Source organism: Cryptomeria japonica, chromosome 1 (genome assembly GCF_030272615.1).
Source record: "Cryptomeria japonica chromosome 1, Sugi_1.0, whole genome shotgun sequence".
In the NCBI taxonomy this organism is placed as follows: domain Eukaryota; kingdom Viridiplantae; phylum Streptophyta; class Pinopsida; order Cupressales; family Cupressaceae; genus Cryptomeria; species Cryptomeria japonica.
Genome location: NC_081405.1, coordinates 147,406,692 through 147,426,091, shown reverse-complemented (window position 1 = coordinate 147,426,091; position 19,400 = coordinate 147,406,692). Strand labels below are relative to the sequence as shown.

The window sequence follows — 19,400 nt, the reverse complement described above, 5'->3', positions numbered from 1 at the left end:
TATTTTATTTATACAAACCAACTTAAATAAATAATTATAAATTTATCCAAATTTATATGATTAATAATTATTATAATCCTACTAACTAAAACAAGACATATAATGATTTAAAAAATTTCAATATAAAATAAATAGCCAACAAAATCTAAAGTATCTTTTGTAGAATCTGAAAAACAGAGAGAACTGCTACAGTAAAATCATAAAAAAAGAATTTTTTTTTATACAAACGCAAATCTTTTATTCAAATCTGGAAAACCCAATTACATTGTTGTGGGCCACACTAAACATTGCAATTCAGCAGTTTTTTTATAGAGGTTGTAGCCTCTTTCAACAAATAGTTCACTCTGATTACATTCCATATATTCATTATGCATTATTCAAATAAAAAATAATTAATTGAGTTTCTCAAAATAATTAACTAAATAAAACTATAAATAGTCTCCTAAAAATAAAACAGTGCATGTGAGTGCATATGCTTTATTCCACTAAAAATAAAATTGAACCAATTGTCCAAATAAAAAACTACAAATAATTTTTTTATTGTGCATGAAAAGAAACTAAAGTTCCAAAAATTAAAACTAGAACTGCATGTATGTTCCCAGCATCAATTGTCTTCATCTATTACCTTTCAACCATTTCATAACATCTTGAGACACTACTACTAGTACTTACATAAAAACAAACCTGTAGATTATAGCACCTAATATAACAACGACGATTTGATCCATACACTAGGAATAACAAATGCCAGCTCCGACTACGTAGTAATAAAACAATTGAAAAAAGACACTACAATTTTTAGCATATCATAATTTCTAATTTGCTGCAAACGAGCTGGAGTTATTTTCTATGTGCCAACAATTGTTTCCTCAAGGCCGCCCATCCTTATCAGTATTGTGAGGTGATTGCGCAGGACTCCCTCCATTGATGTATGGAGCTCTTGCGGGAGCCATTTGGAGCAATTTGAGAGCCTCCTCAGGACCGTTGGGTATAATAACTGATTGAGCCATTGAATAACGTATTGCACAAGTCAGCAGTGCTGCCAAAATGAAAAAGAGCACCACCATGAATCGCTTCATCTCTTTCCTTCAATCAAATGCAAAGAAAGAATAACAATATGAGAAGAAGAAGAATTAGAATTTTTAACGTTCACAAGACTAAACAATGAAAGCTTATGAGACAATCAACCTTATTATCATTATCTTTTACAGTTTGATTCATTTTCTACATGAAATGATCTTCTCTTATAATCATTTCTTTAGCACGACCCTGAACGCTCCTCATGGTGAGGTCCACCAAAAAGACTTTGAACTTCGAATTAGGTTTTGAATAAACTTGTTCTCTGCTGTTGTCACACGGAAATAGTCATTGAAAACAGTTGTTATTACCAATTTTATCCTTATCGACTTTTATTATCTTCACTATCTTTCTTCCCAGAAATTCAAAGTATCCCATAATATTTTAATTTCTTAAAGATACCTTTTTGTTGCTCATAAATTGGAATTTAGACATTTATCAGGAACACTAAACGTTCAACAATTTTGGACGTAAAATCTACGCACTGGTTTATTAAACATTGAATTTCACGTTTGAACTTATCCAATCCTCGGTCAATTCACGTTGGGGCCCCCGCAAAGTGGGTGATCCTCTACCATTCGACTCAATTAATTGTAATAGTCTTCCCCCACATGCCCCCTTTGACTAACATATAGTCAAATATATATGGTTTTTATTATGTTAGTGAAAAGGAGTGAAGATATAATCCAAGCAGTCTTTTGATTATGATAATTGTTTGTTTTTATTAAGATAAGTAGCTTTTTGACATGGCCTAGAGGTATAATAGTCAAAAATAAAAAAGAGATGGGAAAGAAAAGCTAAAAAGAGACAAAATATAAAAACAAATAATTACTGCTTTAGTCCCAGCGACACCATTTGCAAATCAAGAACTTTGAGGGAGTGACTTTTCTTCTTCCAATGCACAATAGTGCAAGAATCATCATGTTTGATTGTGGAAGCTTTAGGAACAAGGGATGAAACACCCACAAAACATACAAGTAAACCTCACTAACAAACTCCTCTTATAGTGGGAGAAGCCAACAATTTGGAGAAAAAGAGTGAAGAACCAACAAGGGAATAAGACAGATGCCTTCTTCTTTCATTTTTTAAATAAAATATATATAAATAAAATAGAATTAAAATTGATATGGATAATTATTCATATAAGAATTTTTATGTTAATATAATGATATTATATATGAAGTGGTCCTCTTAATAAAGTGATGATTGGTTTATTTCTTTCTTCAAAAATTTAAAATAATTAATTCTTATAAATTTGTTAAAATTTTAACTAATTTATGTATAGGTTATGTTAATAGGATGGTATTATTATTGAAATGTTCTTTTAGTAAGATAATGCCTTATTTTTTATGTTCTTTCTTCTCTTTTAAATAATTTTTTTTAAATAATCACTTCATACAAAGCTCTAAAACATTTATCCCTTCACGTAAAACATGGCTATGAACTATATCTTAAATTAACTTTAAGACTAAAATTTCTCATATCTATTCATAGTGGATAAAGCCATGGCAATGACTACCGTTCAGTCACGCATAATACATTATTAATAGTACATATCAATTTCGTTCAACCATATAAGAAATATGAATAATTTTAATGAAATAAAACATACCTTTTATTATGACTAAGGCTAAATAATTAACTTTAGTTAAAAATCCTAGGTAAAGATGAGTCCATTCTAGTAATTAGATATATAAATGGTAATTGGGATAGTAAATAAACATGTGCTGAAATAAAAAAAATAGAATTAGTGTTTATGTTTGTTAGACGTGAACATATATAATCGGTGTTTGAAGACAACAAGGTTGTTTAAAATGAAATATATGAAATTTAGAAGTGTTCAAAGATGTAGATCAACACTACAAGAGTACCTTTGAATCTTTTAAAGATTTTGATGACTATTTGGGGTGTCTTATATTGGAGGATTCATCTCAATCATGGATATTAAATATTTATTTTAATAAATTTTATATGCACTAGCTACTTCATCTTGGACTGTCTTTAGCCTTTTTGTGGAGAGTTGTTATCCCACTTGGAACCTTACTAGACTTTATCTTTTAGTGCATTTTGGCCTCATATGAGGAACTAGGCATCCCACTTTGAGGTTGCAGTCTTTAGCCAAGTTCCAACATCTTGTGTTCTTTGTAATACTAACATGAAGGGATTTATATATGATAGATTGTAAGAAGGCCATATAACAAAGACATTACATTGTAACCTTGATAAACATTATGACATGTTGCACTTGTTTTGGAGGATATTTTTGAATGAGGAAACATTGGGACACAAATGTTTGGTACATTAATATGGTAGTTTATGATATTGTAAGGTATGATATGAATATGCTAGAAATAGCCAAGAGGACCAAGACCAAGATTTGTTGGAGATATTGTTGTCATTAATGTCATTTAAGGAGATATTTAATTGATTATTAAAGATTCAAATTCATTGTTATGTGCAAATGTTGGCCGACCTTCATGACAATTTAATTATAATTTTGGCACCCATAATTGCTAGTAGACCTCATCAAACCTTGACCCTCATAAAGAAATAAAAATAAAAAATAATTTTATTTTTATTTTCAAAGCTGTTTGAATCCCCTTGAGAAGGTTGACCCTATTTGGTGAAGAGACATGATTGAGTATGAATAGAAGTTAAATTTGAGGTTAGAAATTAAAAATTCAATGTAATATCATTCAAAACAAGAGAATAACACACTTATTGCAATAGCTTTTTGAAGAATAAAATGTATGTGAAGTTGCAAGTAAATTTTATGAAGGAAGGTTATGGTTTTCATGAGGAAGTTGATTATTATTTTAAATAAATGGTGGAGCGGAGTGGGCGATCTAGCTTCCGAAAGCACGAGGGCTTTCGCTACAGAGGTGGCACAGAGTGGCAATGGCCGTTTCAGAGGAACTCCAGTCACAACTGGAAAGATAGTCATTGCTAGCAACCGCTACAAAGATTTTGGTCATGGAAGGCTCTAGGGAATACAAAGTTTTGGAATAGAGTGAGAGAAGACAGACCTAAATCTCCACGAATGCAAAAGGCAAGTTTCTTTCGGGGATATCGTGATTTTGGTTTTGGCCCTAAAGAGGACTTCAGGATAGTGCAGGAGAAGTTTTAGCGACCGAAACTCTCCACAGAAGCAGCTAAGGTCCTATAGGTAAACTCTAATGCTCAAGTAAGTAGAGTAATGACTGTAGAGCTTTCAACTGATGCATGGAAGGATTTGCTCAATTTTTTTTTTCTGATAAAGCCATTTTCATCAAATGTGGAGGACTATGGCTAGCCTTTTCCAAATTTAGGAATTGGTGTGACAAAAATTGGGGGGAGGGCATGGACCTCAAATGCTTGGAAATGGTTATTATCAAGTAGTTTGCCTGACTGCATAGGATAGAGACTGGATTCTAGAAAATGAGCCTTTCTTTCTTGAAGGAAAATGATTAAACATCTCAGTATGGAAACCAAATTTTAACCCGTGTGAAGCCCTAGTTGAAAAAACCCTCATCTGGATTAAACTACCAGGCCTTCCATAGGAGTGTAATGATTCAGAGATGCTTAAACAAATAGGTAACCACTTGGGGGAATTTGTAATGTCTGAAGAGCTTGTCAACCTATCCGATTTTAGCCTGGTCTCTAGACTATGCATTAATTGGCAACTAGTTCACAATCTTCCTGATACTCTAGAGATTAAAACAGGGATGGGGATATGGAAACAAAAAGTGATGCTCGAGGAGGACATGGAATCATGTGCAAAATGCACCCTCAAATTTCACCCATCGGGCTTCTGTCAAAAAAAAAATAAAGGCAAAGATGTGATGCAACACCATCTAGAGAAGGAGATTATTAGAATGTCAGAAGGCTGTCATGGAGAATACTAATGGAATGAAAAAGATTGGGAGATTCAATCACTTGCAAAATATAGAGGAAAATTTGCAAAGATAATTCAGATGAACAATGTGACTTGCAGAAGAATGTCATTGATGAGTCCTTTGTGTTAGAGGCTCACTCTTTCAACCTCTATAATAGGGAAACAGGGCAAAGGATAACAAGAGAAGATCAATTTTTGAGTGCATTAGGGGGTGTAGATGTCATTTCAGAGAAATGTGCTATAGAAGTAGATTGGTTTTTGGAGGACACAAGAGTGGAGACAAACAAGTCTATATCTTTGGAAGATAGGGCTCCCTTTGAGGATGACAAAATCCCAGCTTTTCAGACCTGTGAGAATAATGCTCAGGAAACACTCTAGGGGGAGAGGATGATGACATCCATTCCAAACACAAGAAAACATTTGGAGGATACCACTATCCGGAACAATCAGGAGACTAATATAGCTATGGGTCTCGAGCACTCTCCAAGCAATTTAGAAATGATGGGAAGAATTACAGACCCCCTAGTGGAGGATCTAGTCTTCAAAGACATTCAAATCTCTCCAATCAGAAACTTGGGTAGTTCATTTGAGGGTGTGGAAGATAGTGGAGGGAACCTATCTTGGTCAGAATATGATTTCGAGACATCAAGATACCAGGATGAAGATGATGAATTGGGCCTTTTAGCTGTAGTAGGAACACATGAAAGACAATCATTGGAGATGATATTATCTCTCCAATCAAAAGCCAAAGTGGGAGAGAAAAAGAAAAGAGGTGAAAAATCCAACAAGTTTAAATTGGAATTGGCAGGAAATGCAGTAGGCCAAAGCAAATTGAGATCGGGAAAAGGCTATGCCTTTTCTCGGGGGCAATGAGGACCCTATCATGGAATGTCAGGGGTTGCAATGCCCTTGACAAGATACACTTGATCAAATGATGCCTTGATCAAGTGCGACCGGACATTTTCTTTTACAGGCAACAAAGATCAAAGATGAAGATGTTAGTGTATTTTCTAGGAAATTTCAAACTTGGAAATGTAGTTTAGTGGGAGCTCAAGGTGCCTCTGAAGGCCTAGCAGCCCTTTGGAAGGATTCGGTGATGGATGTGGTTGTTATTAGGGCCACTCGATGGTGGTAATGGTTGAAGATAAACTCAATGCAACTTCAGAAATTTTTTTTCCTTGTCAACATATATGGGCCCAATAGCACAAACATGAAAGTGTAAGTATGGAATGAGCTATCAGAAATATTGAGGAATGATAGGGATAACTTATTTATCCTTGGAGGAGATTTTAATGCTTTGCTCTAACTTTCAAACAAAATGGGGGGTGTTGGTTGGAACAGGTAGAGCCAAAGAGACTTCAGCTCCTTTGTCATGAATTCAGGACTAATAGAAATTCCCTTCAGAACAAGGGAGTTCACTTGGACCAATAGGAGAAGTGGCTTCTTAAATATCATGGAAAGATTGGATAGATTTTTTTATAGCTGGAGATTGGAGGGAGAGTCATTGGAATAGTGAAGCTGAGGTTTTACCTATCACGGGATCAGATCTTTATCCCATATGCCTAAGAATTCAAGAAGACAGTGCTCCAGAGAGATGCCCTTTCAAATTTGAGGCAATATGGCTTCAGGATAGTAACATAAGAAACCTAGTTGAACAATGGTGGAAGCACACTTCGGACAATCTAGGTAACAAAGCTTTCATTTTTTTCAAAAAACTTTAGTTTTTCAAAGAACAATTTAAGAGATGGAACACAAAAACATTCAGGAATATCTTTAAAGAGAAGGCAAAATTACAAGAGGGCCTAAAAACTTTACATGAACAAATCATCAATAAAGGGATGGATGAAGAGCTTTTTAAAAAAGAGAAATTGTTAAGCAATGGATATTCAGAGGTTTTAGCAAGAGAGGAGATTTATTGGAGGCAAAAGTCTAGAGAAACTTGGTTAAAGGATGGAGACAGAAATACAAAATTCTTCCACACTTCAGTCAAAGTGAGAAGATCCCACAACAAGATCTTCTCTATAAAAAACAAAGAAGGGGAGACAATTTCAGATCTCAAACAGATAAAACAGGAAGCAATTCATCATTTCTTAGAAATTTTCAATGGAATGGGAAAACAAGACAGAAACATGCCTCACATTTTGGGGGTCATTCCCTCATGTGTCAAGGAAGAACACAACAAAAGGTTAATGGTGCAGGTTTCGATGGGGGAGGTAAAGCTTGTCATCTTTAGTTTAGGGGTGGACAAATCTCTAGGATTGGATGGTTTCCTGGCTCTCTTTTTTCAAAATTTATGGGATTTTTTGGCAGAAGACATTCTTGGGGTTGTGGAGGAATCTAGGAAGGGAGGTTTTGTTTTAAAAGATTTCAACAACACTTTCATAGTGTTGATCCCAAAGAAGGCAGAAGTAAACTCTTTTGATGATTTTTGCCCAATATCCCTTTGCAACACCATATATAAAATCATTTCTAAAGTCATGGCAAATAGACTAAAACTAGTTTTGGATTTAGTCAGATCAAGTGAGCAAAGTGGTTTTGCCCCAGGCAGATCTATCTATGAAGGAATAATCCTTGCCCATGAAGCTGTTCATTCCATTCGGATAACAAAGATTGAAAAGATGATGATAAAGGTAGATATTAGGAAAGCTTATGATGACGTGAATATGGACTTTCTCATGAAAGTCCTTCGGAGCTTCGATTTCAACGAGGAATGGATAGCATGGGTTAAAAGTTGTATTAGCTCCCCAAGATTCTCAGTCATCATAAATGGAAGCCCCCAAGGTTTTTTCGAATCAAAGAAAGGCATAAGGCAAGGTGATTGTCTTTCACCATTTTTGTTCATCATTATGGCAGAAGTGCTTGGGCGTCTTATTGCTAAGAAATGGGATGAAGGTGTTTGGAAGGGTGTTCAAATTGCAGCAGGAGTGAACCCAATAACACATTTGCAATTTATAGATGACACCTTTCTTGGAGGAGATGCTTTCGCAAGGGAAGCCAGGATTATGAAAGAAACCATGGATATATATGAAAAAGCCTCAGGTCAAAAAGTAAATTGGAACAAATCTGAGATATTTTTTTTCAATAATAAACCATCCAAGCAGAGGGAAGTCTGCAGAATTTTGGGCATGAAAGTGGGCTCCCTACTAGGTAAATATCTAGGAATTCCTTTCTTTGGAGGAGCAAACAAATCGGATTTGTGAAAGAAACTAATTTATAGCTGTATAAATAAAATGGATGGGTGGAAGAGCAGATGGCTTACATCATCTGGCATAATTTTAATGCTGAGGACAGTAGTGTTAGCTATTCCTATTTACTCTATGATGTGTTTAAAAATCCTCAAAAAGGTCATCAACTCAATACAACAAAGGATGAAAAACTTCTTTTGGAATGGGGCAAATGATCTGAAAAAAATCCCACTCTTGGCATGGGATAAAATATGTTAGGCTAAGATTAGATGGGGTGCTGGTTTGAGGGACTGACAGAAAATGAACACTACTTTAGGGGCTAAGTTGGTGTGGAATATTTATACTAATCCAAATCAAATGTGGGTTAAAGTGTTAAGAGCAAAATACTTAGATTCTCTAGAGGATCGTAGAATTTTCACAATCCGCAACCCTCCTAAAGGGTTAGCGATTTGGAATTTCATAATGGATTGTTGCAGGGTGGTTACAGACCATCTAACATGGTAGATTGAAAAAGGGACAAATACCAAATTTTGGGAGGATTCTTGGGCAAGCTTCCCTACAATAAGAGATTTAGGAGGCTTCTCAGAGACAAAGGACCAGTTGGTGCAATTATGAGGAGATAATGTAAAGGATTACATGAGATGCAATGAGGGTGAATTAGGTAAGGAATGGGTCTGGAAAGACATTTCGACAACAGGTCTATCGGCTCAGTTGTAGCGGAGACTACAGGATGTTTTGGAACAAAGGAAGATCTTCCTCACAGGAAAAGAGGATAATGTGATTTTTTGTGGAGCAAGGGATGGAAAATATTCAGTGAAATTGGGCTATCAACTTTTGGAAGGAAGGGAGGTAAACCAAACAAGAATATGGGACCTTTTTTGGAGCAAAGAATGCCTTCCGAAAGCTAGTGCTTTTGCATGGCTAGCTATTAAAGGTAGAATACTAACAGGGGAAAGAAGAAAGAGATTTTAATTTGTGGGCCCAACTAAGTGTGTGATGTGCAATCAGTCAGAGGAGTCAGTTGATCATTTGCTTTTGAACTATGAGGTTGCACAGAGATGCTGGTCTGTGTTGGCAAATGCACACTCCAATGAGAAATTGTAAGTGATTGAAGGTATTGTCATTGATGACAACCTTACAATTCTATGGCACCAGAAGACACTGACATAGGCATAAACACTAGCATCGGCACCGGCAAAGATGTTCACCAACACCCTGGCCGACAGGGCGTATTGTAATAAGGCTCATATATAAGTATGAGATCTTAGAGAACATTTCTAAGAGAGGAATATGCGAGATGGATATTATGTGCGAATATTAAGGAAGATAGTGGAATAAGGTTTATGATTATTGCAAGAGCTTAAATTGGTACTGAACCTGGCATAGCAAATGTTGATCTGAAGCAGTACATGATATTGGATTTACATAATCCACTTTTGTAAGTCAGTGAGACTTCCCTTTTTGTATTTAAATAGTGAGATTTAGGCAGTTGGCCTTGCTGCATGTGTAGGCCCCTATTGTATCAGTAATATTCACTTATTGGCCAGTGAGCAAATATTGTGGGTCACAAATCCCACCGAGGTTTTTCCCACATCGGGTTTCCTCATTAAAAATATTGTGTTATGATGTTATTTCTATATTGTGTTTATTGTTCTTATTTACTTGATTAATTATGGTTTACCGGTACACTATTTTGGAATGCAATTCATTTAATAAATTCAGAAAATCCATTAACTAGTTAGATACTGATTTATCCCCCCTCTCAGTATCTTTGGGAATCCTAACAGTCTGATCTCCAAAGGAGTTTAAATTGGCAGAGTCTTCTTCAATGTTCCCTAAAAGAGGTTTTTGAAATTTGGCCAAGGCAACCTAGGAATTCGACCCCCTCTTGTGTATGGAAAATCAGCCCCTCAATAGTAATACGGGAGATCTGAAAAGAATGTAACAGAAGAATTTTCCTGGATAAGGTTGAGGATGAGAGGAGGTTATTGTTAAGAATTAATAGTTCTATTGAAGAGGTGGTAGGCTCAGTGGCATCCCAAACTTTCTCACTATCCACTCCCTTCACTTTGATGGATAGGAATATACAAAAAGCTTGGCCAGGAATTAAAATAAGACATGGATCTGTGGCAAACAATAAGGGAAAGAGTAATAAAATACTGGAAGCTCAATGGAAGCCTCTAGAGGTTTAAAGTTAATTTTGATGGGGCAGCGCAACTTTCTAGAAGTTTAGTAGGGGCAGGTTTTGCAATGTGGGATGATAATGGAGAGCTAATCAAATGTGGATCCAAAAGACTTAGGATTAGCACAAATAATGAAACTGAAGTGCAAGCTACCCTTCTTGTGATTGGACTAGCAGGAAGGGAAGGTGTTTGAAACCTCCACCTTGAAGGGTATTCCTTAATTATAATACAGGAAATAATGAATAGGGAGATAAAAGAATGGAATCTTCAAGGCTTCATAGCAATAATCATAGAGGAGTTAAATTTTTTTGAAAATTTTAAAGTCAGTCATATTCAAAGGGAAGGTAATCAGACTGCTGATAGACTATCCAAATGGGCTCTGTCATTTGAATCAGAAGGCGAAGTTAAATTGGAAGACTTCCAAGGGATCACATCTCTGGGAGATGTGACAGTGCAATGAGTGGATGCTAGGAGTGGGACGAGTGAGGTTAGGTGGATGATGTCACCTTGCAATATTTTAAGTGTGGCTCCCTATCTGGGAACCATGATTTGAAATCCTGCACAAGGCAAGAAATGATGACCCTTTAAAATTTTGGCAACAAAGGTTGGAAATGGTGGTTTTTCGGGGATGACCATTATGTCATGATGTCCTTCTCATTGGAAAATAGTAAATGCCATTAGTTAGATAAATGATCAAGTGAAGATTGACGACGGAGGTAAGGAAACTCTGAGGTGGCAAGTGGTGTGGTGGCATGATTAATAGGACGATGTGTTACACAAACAATTAAGACCTGTGGAAGGCCTATAAAACCAAAGGTGGCTGTGCAAATTAGTGTGTGTGGCAAAGATATCGGAAAATCTCTAGGAAAATAAAGGAGATTCATGAGAGAAGAGGAAGTGCAGACTTCGAATTCATGGAGAGAAATTTCATAGTCACCACCAAAAAGTAGCAGAAGGATTTCAAAGGAGCTGTGAGTAGAGATAGAATGCCAAGGCTGCCAAGACTCAAGGAAGCTGAGATAATCAATAGGGTGTTGGAGGTGGTGAGACCTTTTTTCATGGAGAATGTTTCATGATGAAAGGTTAATCTAGATATCATTTCAATGGTAATAGCTTGGGGCTTGGAGATAGGTGAAAACACAGACATGGTGAAATGGGCAGTTACATCAATCTTTGAAGATACAATGCTCCAAAGTTTGGATTCCATTCTGGAATGGGTAGTGCCAGGGGTCGGCTTTGATTACTCTGAGGGCTTTGTAGAAGCTAAGGATGTGGATGAATTCGACATTGTTTCATTTGTCCATTGGATAGGGAAAGTCGACAAGGAAACATATGTCTTGGAAAGGGTGGAAGCATGGGAGAATCTTAAGCAGCTTATTCTAAAGAATGAGCAGGAAGATAACGAATTGGCTTGAGCATGGCCAGAGGCTCATCCTAAAGGCAAGTGCTCAGGGGTGAGGAAACAAAGATTTTTTCCAGCAAAATCCATAGAAGGTGTAGGAACAGGTCAGGATGAGAATGGGAGGAAGGTGAATGCACATAATTCAGTCATGACTGGTGTGAATAGATAGATGTGTTTGGTCCTTTACAATTCCTAGTTTAATAGGTGGCTTATAGATGTTTTTTGTCTCTGTAATTTCTAATGGGATCTGGGTGGTTTTTGTTGGATTTAGATGTCATGGGAATGTATCCACCCTTTGGGAAGTCGAGGGTTTTGGACAATATGGTGGGGGATTTTTTTGTCTAGATGTCTTTTGGATGTCAGGGCTATGGAGAATACAGATATTGTATGTAAGAAAAGACTATTCTCGAGCATATATGCAGTTTGGAAGCTTGATTTTTGCTAATGTAATCACTATATTTTATAATGCAATAAAAACAATTATTATCAACCAAAAATAAAAATAAAAATTATGAAGGTTTCCATCAAATGAACACTCATGCACTAAACAAGTTTTATTCAAGAAAGAAAAACTTATGTTCATTTGGTGGTCGATGCCTCCTAATAGAAGAGATTGGTGTACCTTTCTAAGTTTGAGATTAGTAGTAGGGATTGGTATCTCCAATGAATTGGTGCTTACAAATATTTGTAAGAATATTTTATTTACTTCTCTCTATATTTGGATAGTAAATCCAAGTAGTCCTTCTTTGTGGTTTCCTTCTGAAAGGGTTTCCACATAAAAATTGTGTTTCATTGTTATTAGATTCTATGTGATTGGCTATAATGGTTGGTCTTTTGAAAAAGTAAAACATTGTACTACTGTTATTCACCCCTCTCTCAATATAAGTGTGCGATCATCTATTAGTATCAACATAGGTTCCTTAAAGAATTGTTCTATAGGTAGAAGGTAGATCTCGAGATCACACATGGATATTCAAGAAGATTCTAGTTGAAATAGAGCTCCATTTCTTAAGAAAACAAACCATGGATTCTAGAGCTTAAGGATGCAAACTTATTTATTGATTCTTGGCTTTCATATTTGGTAATTAATAGTGAATACTTATTTATCTCCATCATCTCCATCAATAGATTCTGCTAAAAAGAAGGCTGGCAAAAATAATGCTACAACAAGGATTACTCTAGAAAATGTACTCTTAGTCTTGATAATGGGAAGAAAAAAATGAAAAAGCATCCTATATGTTGAAGGTTTGAAGCATAAATTCTCAGTGTTAGTCAAATATGTGATCAATGAAAAACCCTTACATTTCATGCTCAAGGTTTTTAGGTAATGATGGTAAGTACACGACAAATTGATTTAAATAGAACAAGAAGCAAATAATACATCATCAGTGAGATCAAGGGAGAAAATTCAATATGGAACAAAAAGATGAAATGTGGTTTTGGAATAGAAGAATGTGCCATATAAATTTTGATAATCTAGTGAAAATCAACACTAAACAAGCCATAAGAGATATGCCAAAGATTGCTAAGCCTTAAAACACTCTTTGTGGCCAATGTTAGCATGTGAAATAAACTAGAGAAAGCTTCAAGTCGAAGCCTAATGTATGTGACAATATCAAAACCAAAAATTATGCAAGAAGTGGAGATGGTGGCGCATTTTTAAGCAGCACCAAAAAAAAGTCATGTGCAAGCAATCGAAAGCATAAATTTGAATATCTAACAAGAATTTTGGATTTTGTCTTGTGGCATTCAAGGGGTGAAATTTTCATTCTAGCAACATATGCAAATCTAGACTGGGAAGGTAGATAATAGAAAATGTATAGGTGGAGGAGCATTCTTCCTTGGCAACAATCTAGTTAAGCAAGAATTAGTCTTTAGCTTTTTTATCCATGATAAAAGCCAAATACATAGCAGCAACATCACATTGCACACAAATTCTTTGAATGAAAGAGACATTGAGGAACATTGAATTTGAATATTATCATGTCAGAGAAATATATTATGCACTCTAAAACAAAGCACGTTCCTATCAAATATCATTTCTTAAGAAAATAGATAGGAGAAGAAAATGTCAAATTGGATAACCTTTCCCAAAAAAGAATACAAACATATTATAGATATTTTCACGGCAAAGATCTCAGCGAGAAAACTACATATCAAATCTAGCTATTTTTACCGAAAACATCCTCTGGCACATATAAATGTTTGATATCACAATCACACAATGTTCGGACTGTGACCGAATGGTCGAGATGAGATTGGGTGCAACATCATTTACCATTATCTGCCAATGTCAAGGAGGCTGTAGCTATACTCTCTTGAGGAACGAGGCTCATTTATCGCTTATGTCGAATATTCGGACTTGATTATATCAATGGCATATTTTATCTGTATTACTATTTCAGTTATGGTCGGCCTTTTGGATCCTTCAGTCAGAATGCATTTCAGCGATAGATCAAATATATGATAGAGAGATTTGTATTACTATTTCAGTTATGGTCGGCCTTTTGGATCCTTCAGTCAGAATGCATTTCAGCGATAGATCAAATATATGATAGAGAGATTTCATGTCGATATCAGACATACTCAGCTTTTGGTCTATGATGCCAGTCAATGGATCACCAGTATCGTTGTTTACCTCAACATGTACCATTACCTGACAAAAGAAAATAAAATGAATATAAATTACAGTGTTGTCGGATCTGACTAAATTTAAAACGCTACAATTTGATTGTATTAATGCATTGGTAGATGTTGAGTGTGATTTATATAAAATCTAACCCATTTCAGAAGGCTTAGCTCTTCTTCGCATAGCTCTGGATCAATTGCTTTCCTCCCGCATATCATCTTCAACAAAACCACTCCAAAGCTATAAATATCGCTTTTCTCTGTTAACTTGTTCGTATGAAAATACCTTTCATTAACAAAAGCAAATGTTAAATCAATTAATGTTTATGCAATAACTTGGACAAAACTTTTGGGAAAAAAATAAGCAAATAAATTCTAAGAGACTAAAATTGTAAATTATAATACTCTGGATCTAAGTATCCCACTATTCCTTTGACGGTTGTTGTAATGTGACTTGAGATTACTTCATCGCCAATGATTTTTGAAAGACCAAAATCTGCCATTTTCGCCCGTAGATTGCTGTCGAGAAGGATGTTTGAGCTCTTCACATCTCTATGAACGATTTTTGGTGTGCAATTTACATGCAGGTATTCCAGTTCTTCAAACTCATTGGACATTAAGAAAAATGAATAATCAAGATATTATTGTATAGATTTTACTCCACTGGAAGAAAAACAAGGGACAGTACGTTGTATTACCTTGCGCTGCGTCCAAAGCTACTCCTAGTCTTGTTTTCCAATCAAGCGTACAAGTGTTTGATAATGAGCCTAGAGGAGGACAAAGTCATGAGTCAGTGTGTCTCAAATTAACATGTGTGTTTTCTTAATGATAAATTAACCCACCGTAGAGGTGGTCCTTAAGTGATCCTCCGCACATATGTTCATACACAAGCATAAGTTCTTCTGATTCGTTGCAGTAGCCAATCAAAGACACCAAATTCTTGTGATGCACTCGAGAGAGAAGATTGATCTGATCATCAACAAAAATTTGAACTTCAAATAGAGTTCGAATCAAATTCTTTATCTAAATAATTAGTTGGCTAAAACAAACCCGCTATTTACTGAAAAAACTAAATATGCATCTTTCATCTTCAATCCTAAGTCAGAACTATTAAACTGAACAACATTTGAGGTGTATTTAAGTCTTTGACATTACCTCGTTCAAGAACTCTGCCAGTCCTTGTTTTGAGGAGGAGAGCAGCTTTACAGCCACATCTTTTCCATCAGGTAATCTGCCAAAGTAAACACTTCCGAAACCGCCCTCTCCGATCTTTTGGCTGAAATTAATTGTGGCTGTTTTCATCGCCAGCAGACTGAATGAACGGCAACTCGAGGGGTTTGGTACCATGACCGGTATCAAACCTGCATCTGCAATTTTGTATACAAAAAAGAAGTACAGATCACGTAACTAGAGGTATGTTTCACAAAGTAAGTACTATGAATTTAGGTTTTGGAAGAACAGTATGAAATCTTTCTCCGTACTTAATGGCTGACTGTTCATCTGTTTTTTTTTCTTCAAGTGTCTTCTTCGTCGGTACATAATGACTGATATCAACACCAGCTTACACCCGAGGAGAGCACCTATGGCTGATACAACCACAATCTTAGTGTTATTATCCTTGGAGTGGCATTGATTGCCATCTTTGCAAAGATCCGGATTCCCAGAGTACCTGCAGAGAAAATTGTACAAATTCTCGAATCGGATCATCTTAATAACTTACAACCCCAAGTCAGGGATCTACCATTTAAGCATATAGGAGAAAATTCCCAAATCTATCTGTTTATGTCATTTTAAAAAAAAATTGAGAAAAATGCTTTCGCAATTTATGGACTGCGGAAAGCTCATACCATACAGAAGAATTTAGATTACCTAAGGTCCAATAATTTATTACTCAAAAGCCCCTCGGGAACAACTCCGGTAAAGTTATTATTCTCTATATTGCTGGCAGACAGATAAAACGCAAGGCTCAAACAGAAATTTACTTTCAATTTTATTATTGTACAAAAAATTCTGAACCTTCAAGGATTGAAAGAACGTACAGTTCCTTTAAGTTTTTCAATTTCGACAGACAGTCTGGGATGGTACCGCTGAAATTGTTGTTTTGAAGTCGCCTGAGCATGCGATCGAAAGAATTATAGTTTGTTTGAAAGAATTATTGATATCCAGTGAATATCACAATTTCAAAATTTATGCAATTGAAAATAAGGAGAAGACAATTAAGATCATCGGTTTGACTCGACTTACAGTATCTCCAACCTTGCTAGGTTGCACAAATCTGGTAAAACTCCTGATAAATGGTTGTCCTGGATGGAACTGCTCAATGCAAAAGGTTAAATATGCAGTAGCAAGTGAAATTTAAAACCTACATACCTTTTGTAATAATATATTAAGTAATTGAGAAAAGAGATGAGCAATAAAGCAAGATTTCTCACATGCTTGTCAATTCTATCAAGTCGTTGAAATGATTTGGTAGACACCCAGGCAGAGTCCTTCCCGATAGATCGCTAATGGAAACGAGTAGATCGATACAACACTCTTATCAGTTTATTGTAAACAGCGCTCTTGACATAGCATTCAATACAATTTAGTGACACACTTCAACTTACATTTCTACAACTCTAACTGTGAGGCTCCTGTTGCACCTAATTCCACTCCACGCAACAGAAAAGCAAGGATCGGATATCCAGTCATTCATGCCAGAACTGCTTTTAATTGATAAAAGAGCACTAACTGCAGTTTAAAGATATTCAAGCATTGGTCTAGATTCTAAAATGATAATCTGCATTACGCAAATAACAATACTATCTCAGAAATTTTAGTCTTACCATCGCTTGGGTCAGTTACGGGCTCGCTCTCGATTATTTTATAATACTAGAAAGCGTTAAGAAGTGCCTTGCGGTTAGATTTACCAGGTTCATCTTGAATAGTCTCGAGTGAAACTATTACCTCCACTCCAGTGTCGTTGTATGTCACTGGTACTTCTATGAAATTATTTTTTAACTCCAAGCTTATATTGCTAACTGCTATATTATTTATCACAATTTTGAATTTCCTATATTCAGAAGCATTCAGGACCTCGATCTCTGCAGAGTATAGTACAACCAAAGTTTTGGTATCCTCCCTTTCCAGATGGAAAACCAAAGGCTCTGTTTCTGTTTTTGCAATAAGCGCTGTCTGCAATACTACGATTGGAGGATAATTCCTGCTATTATTTTTGGTACTGAAGAAGTCCCCCGAACGTTTGGATATTGGTAGATTATTGGTCTCTAAGCCCAAATCACCATCTGACGACCAAAAGCGATCGAATTCATCTTGAGGGTACCTGAGCAGTTATATCATAATCTTTTATTCATGATTCCAATCCTTAATGCGCCTAAGATCTTGCTCAAGAAATTGATACATACCTGATACGGCGGGGTGAATTATTACCAAGATCATGTCGGGCCAAACCGCTCAACATTATGCCTGGCTTCACTTGCAAACTGTACATCCCACTCACAAGACTTCTCAACTGGATTGCAGAGACAAAAGGATCGCTGTCCTCAGCTGTCCGAATCAAGCAAACATGCAGTATACCATTCGGACTTGTCAAGATCTTTTCACTCGTCCACTGTACGGTTTGCGCATAGTTAATTGACTGAACCTTTTGAGTGAGTCCCTTCGTCTCAAAGGAAACGTTAAAGCTAGGAAGTTTTTGGGATTCCTTGTAATTACCAAAAAGAAACCAGAGTCTTAAAAGATAGTTTACATTCGGACTCACAGGCAACCGATAACAAGACTTATTCAGAGGCTTTGGGAAAAAACGGAGAGACTGCATGTGGAATGGTGTATTTGGCATAGAAACATTTGCTGTGTTACCAACATCTATATAATTTGCATCCACTATCCAGTTCATATTCGTGTCTGAATCAATGGAATTCCTTCTCCCGCCGCAATCAATGTTGAGGAATCCTGTTTTACCAATATAAATCATAATCAGTTGTACAAAACCAAACACACATTAACCTAATTATGTCTGCTCAAGTTAGGTATTCATTTCTCTACCTGGCTGAGCAGAAACTGAGACAAAAACCCCAAGGATGTTCATAGTGACATGGAGAATAGACAGACCCCTATTTTTATAACTAATCTTCTCCATTTTCTCACACAGATCTTCGAACAGTAGCTTTCTCAATAATAATGGCGAAGAGGATTACAATGAATCCTATTTTCATAGCAATAAGGCAATCTCAAACATTTCTTCAATACAAAAAGTAAATCAATTTTTCAAATCTGTATACGACAATAATTTGGAAAAATTGTATACGTTTAATTGGTCTCCGATGTTAGTAGACTTTTATTTTTGTCCGTCCGCCCGTTTAGAAGTCCTCGTGTCAATTGCAGGCCGCTTTCGATCCCAAAACAACTGTGCATATGCATGTGAATTCAGCCGACTCTGACTCTACCTAAGGTCGAAATCAATGAGGTCTTTATCTTTTATGTGATTTCTTCAAACTCGTGTCTGACCCGTCAGAAGTTTCCTTCGTGTTTATGAAAGTTTAGTATTGTATTATTTTAACCAAATTTATATGAAGTCAGATCAGCAGTACCGTTCATTCCAGTCAACTAGAGTTGTCTAATTATTTTAATTTGTTGGATGAACAAAATTAGTTTCCTAAACCTTTTTTAACTTTTGAAGCACGGAAGCAGTTTTGCGGTCATCTAGATCGTCAAAAATAGATGTACAATCCCGATGCGCCTCTTATATATCTGACTATCTATATGACTGCATATCTAGTTCCATGAAGCACAGGTTTGTCGCTTTTAGGGAGTAGACGGTAATAGAGGCATTAGTGTTTCCAATCCTTTTGTTGTATGGTGGTGTTGTAGCAGTCCACTTGCCCTTAACATCTTTTCATTTTGTGGCCTGATGTGTAGATGGTGTGGTTATTGGAGGGGTAGCCAATGCTCACGTAGTTTGCTTCATAAGGATTCCATTATGTACCCAAGTGCTCTATACATCAATATTTTTTTGCTTCAACACGAAAGGCAAATGTGATGGTTGTAGCTCT

At 36.1% G+C, this 19,400-nt stretch overlaps 1 protein-coding gene across 1 annotated transcript; it reads right to left on the bottom strand.

Annotated features, from left to right (window-relative positions):
• Positions 1-14,064: 14,064 nt before the first annotated feature.
• LOC131027224 (probable LRR receptor-like serine/threonine-protein kinase At1g67720) lies at positions 14,065-18,436 on the bottom strand. The gene is made up of 14 exons (XM_059208852.1): positions 18,394-18,436; positions 17,754-18,300; positions 17,259-17,671; positions 16,956-17,079; positions 16,594-16,662; positions 16,389-16,460; positions 16,219-16,290; positions 15,915-16,018; positions 15,505-15,716; positions 15,192-15,318; positions 14,755-14,947; positions 14,503-14,635; positions 14,308-14,377; positions 14,065-14,147 (listed from the first exon to the last, which is right to left on the bottom strand). The coding sequence occupies exons 1-14, from the start codon at positions 18,434-18,436 to the stop codon at positions 14,065-14,067; spliced, it is 2,262 nt and encodes a 753-aa protein (XP_059064835.1).
• Between the last annotated feature and the right edge of the window lie 964 nt (positions 18,437-19,400).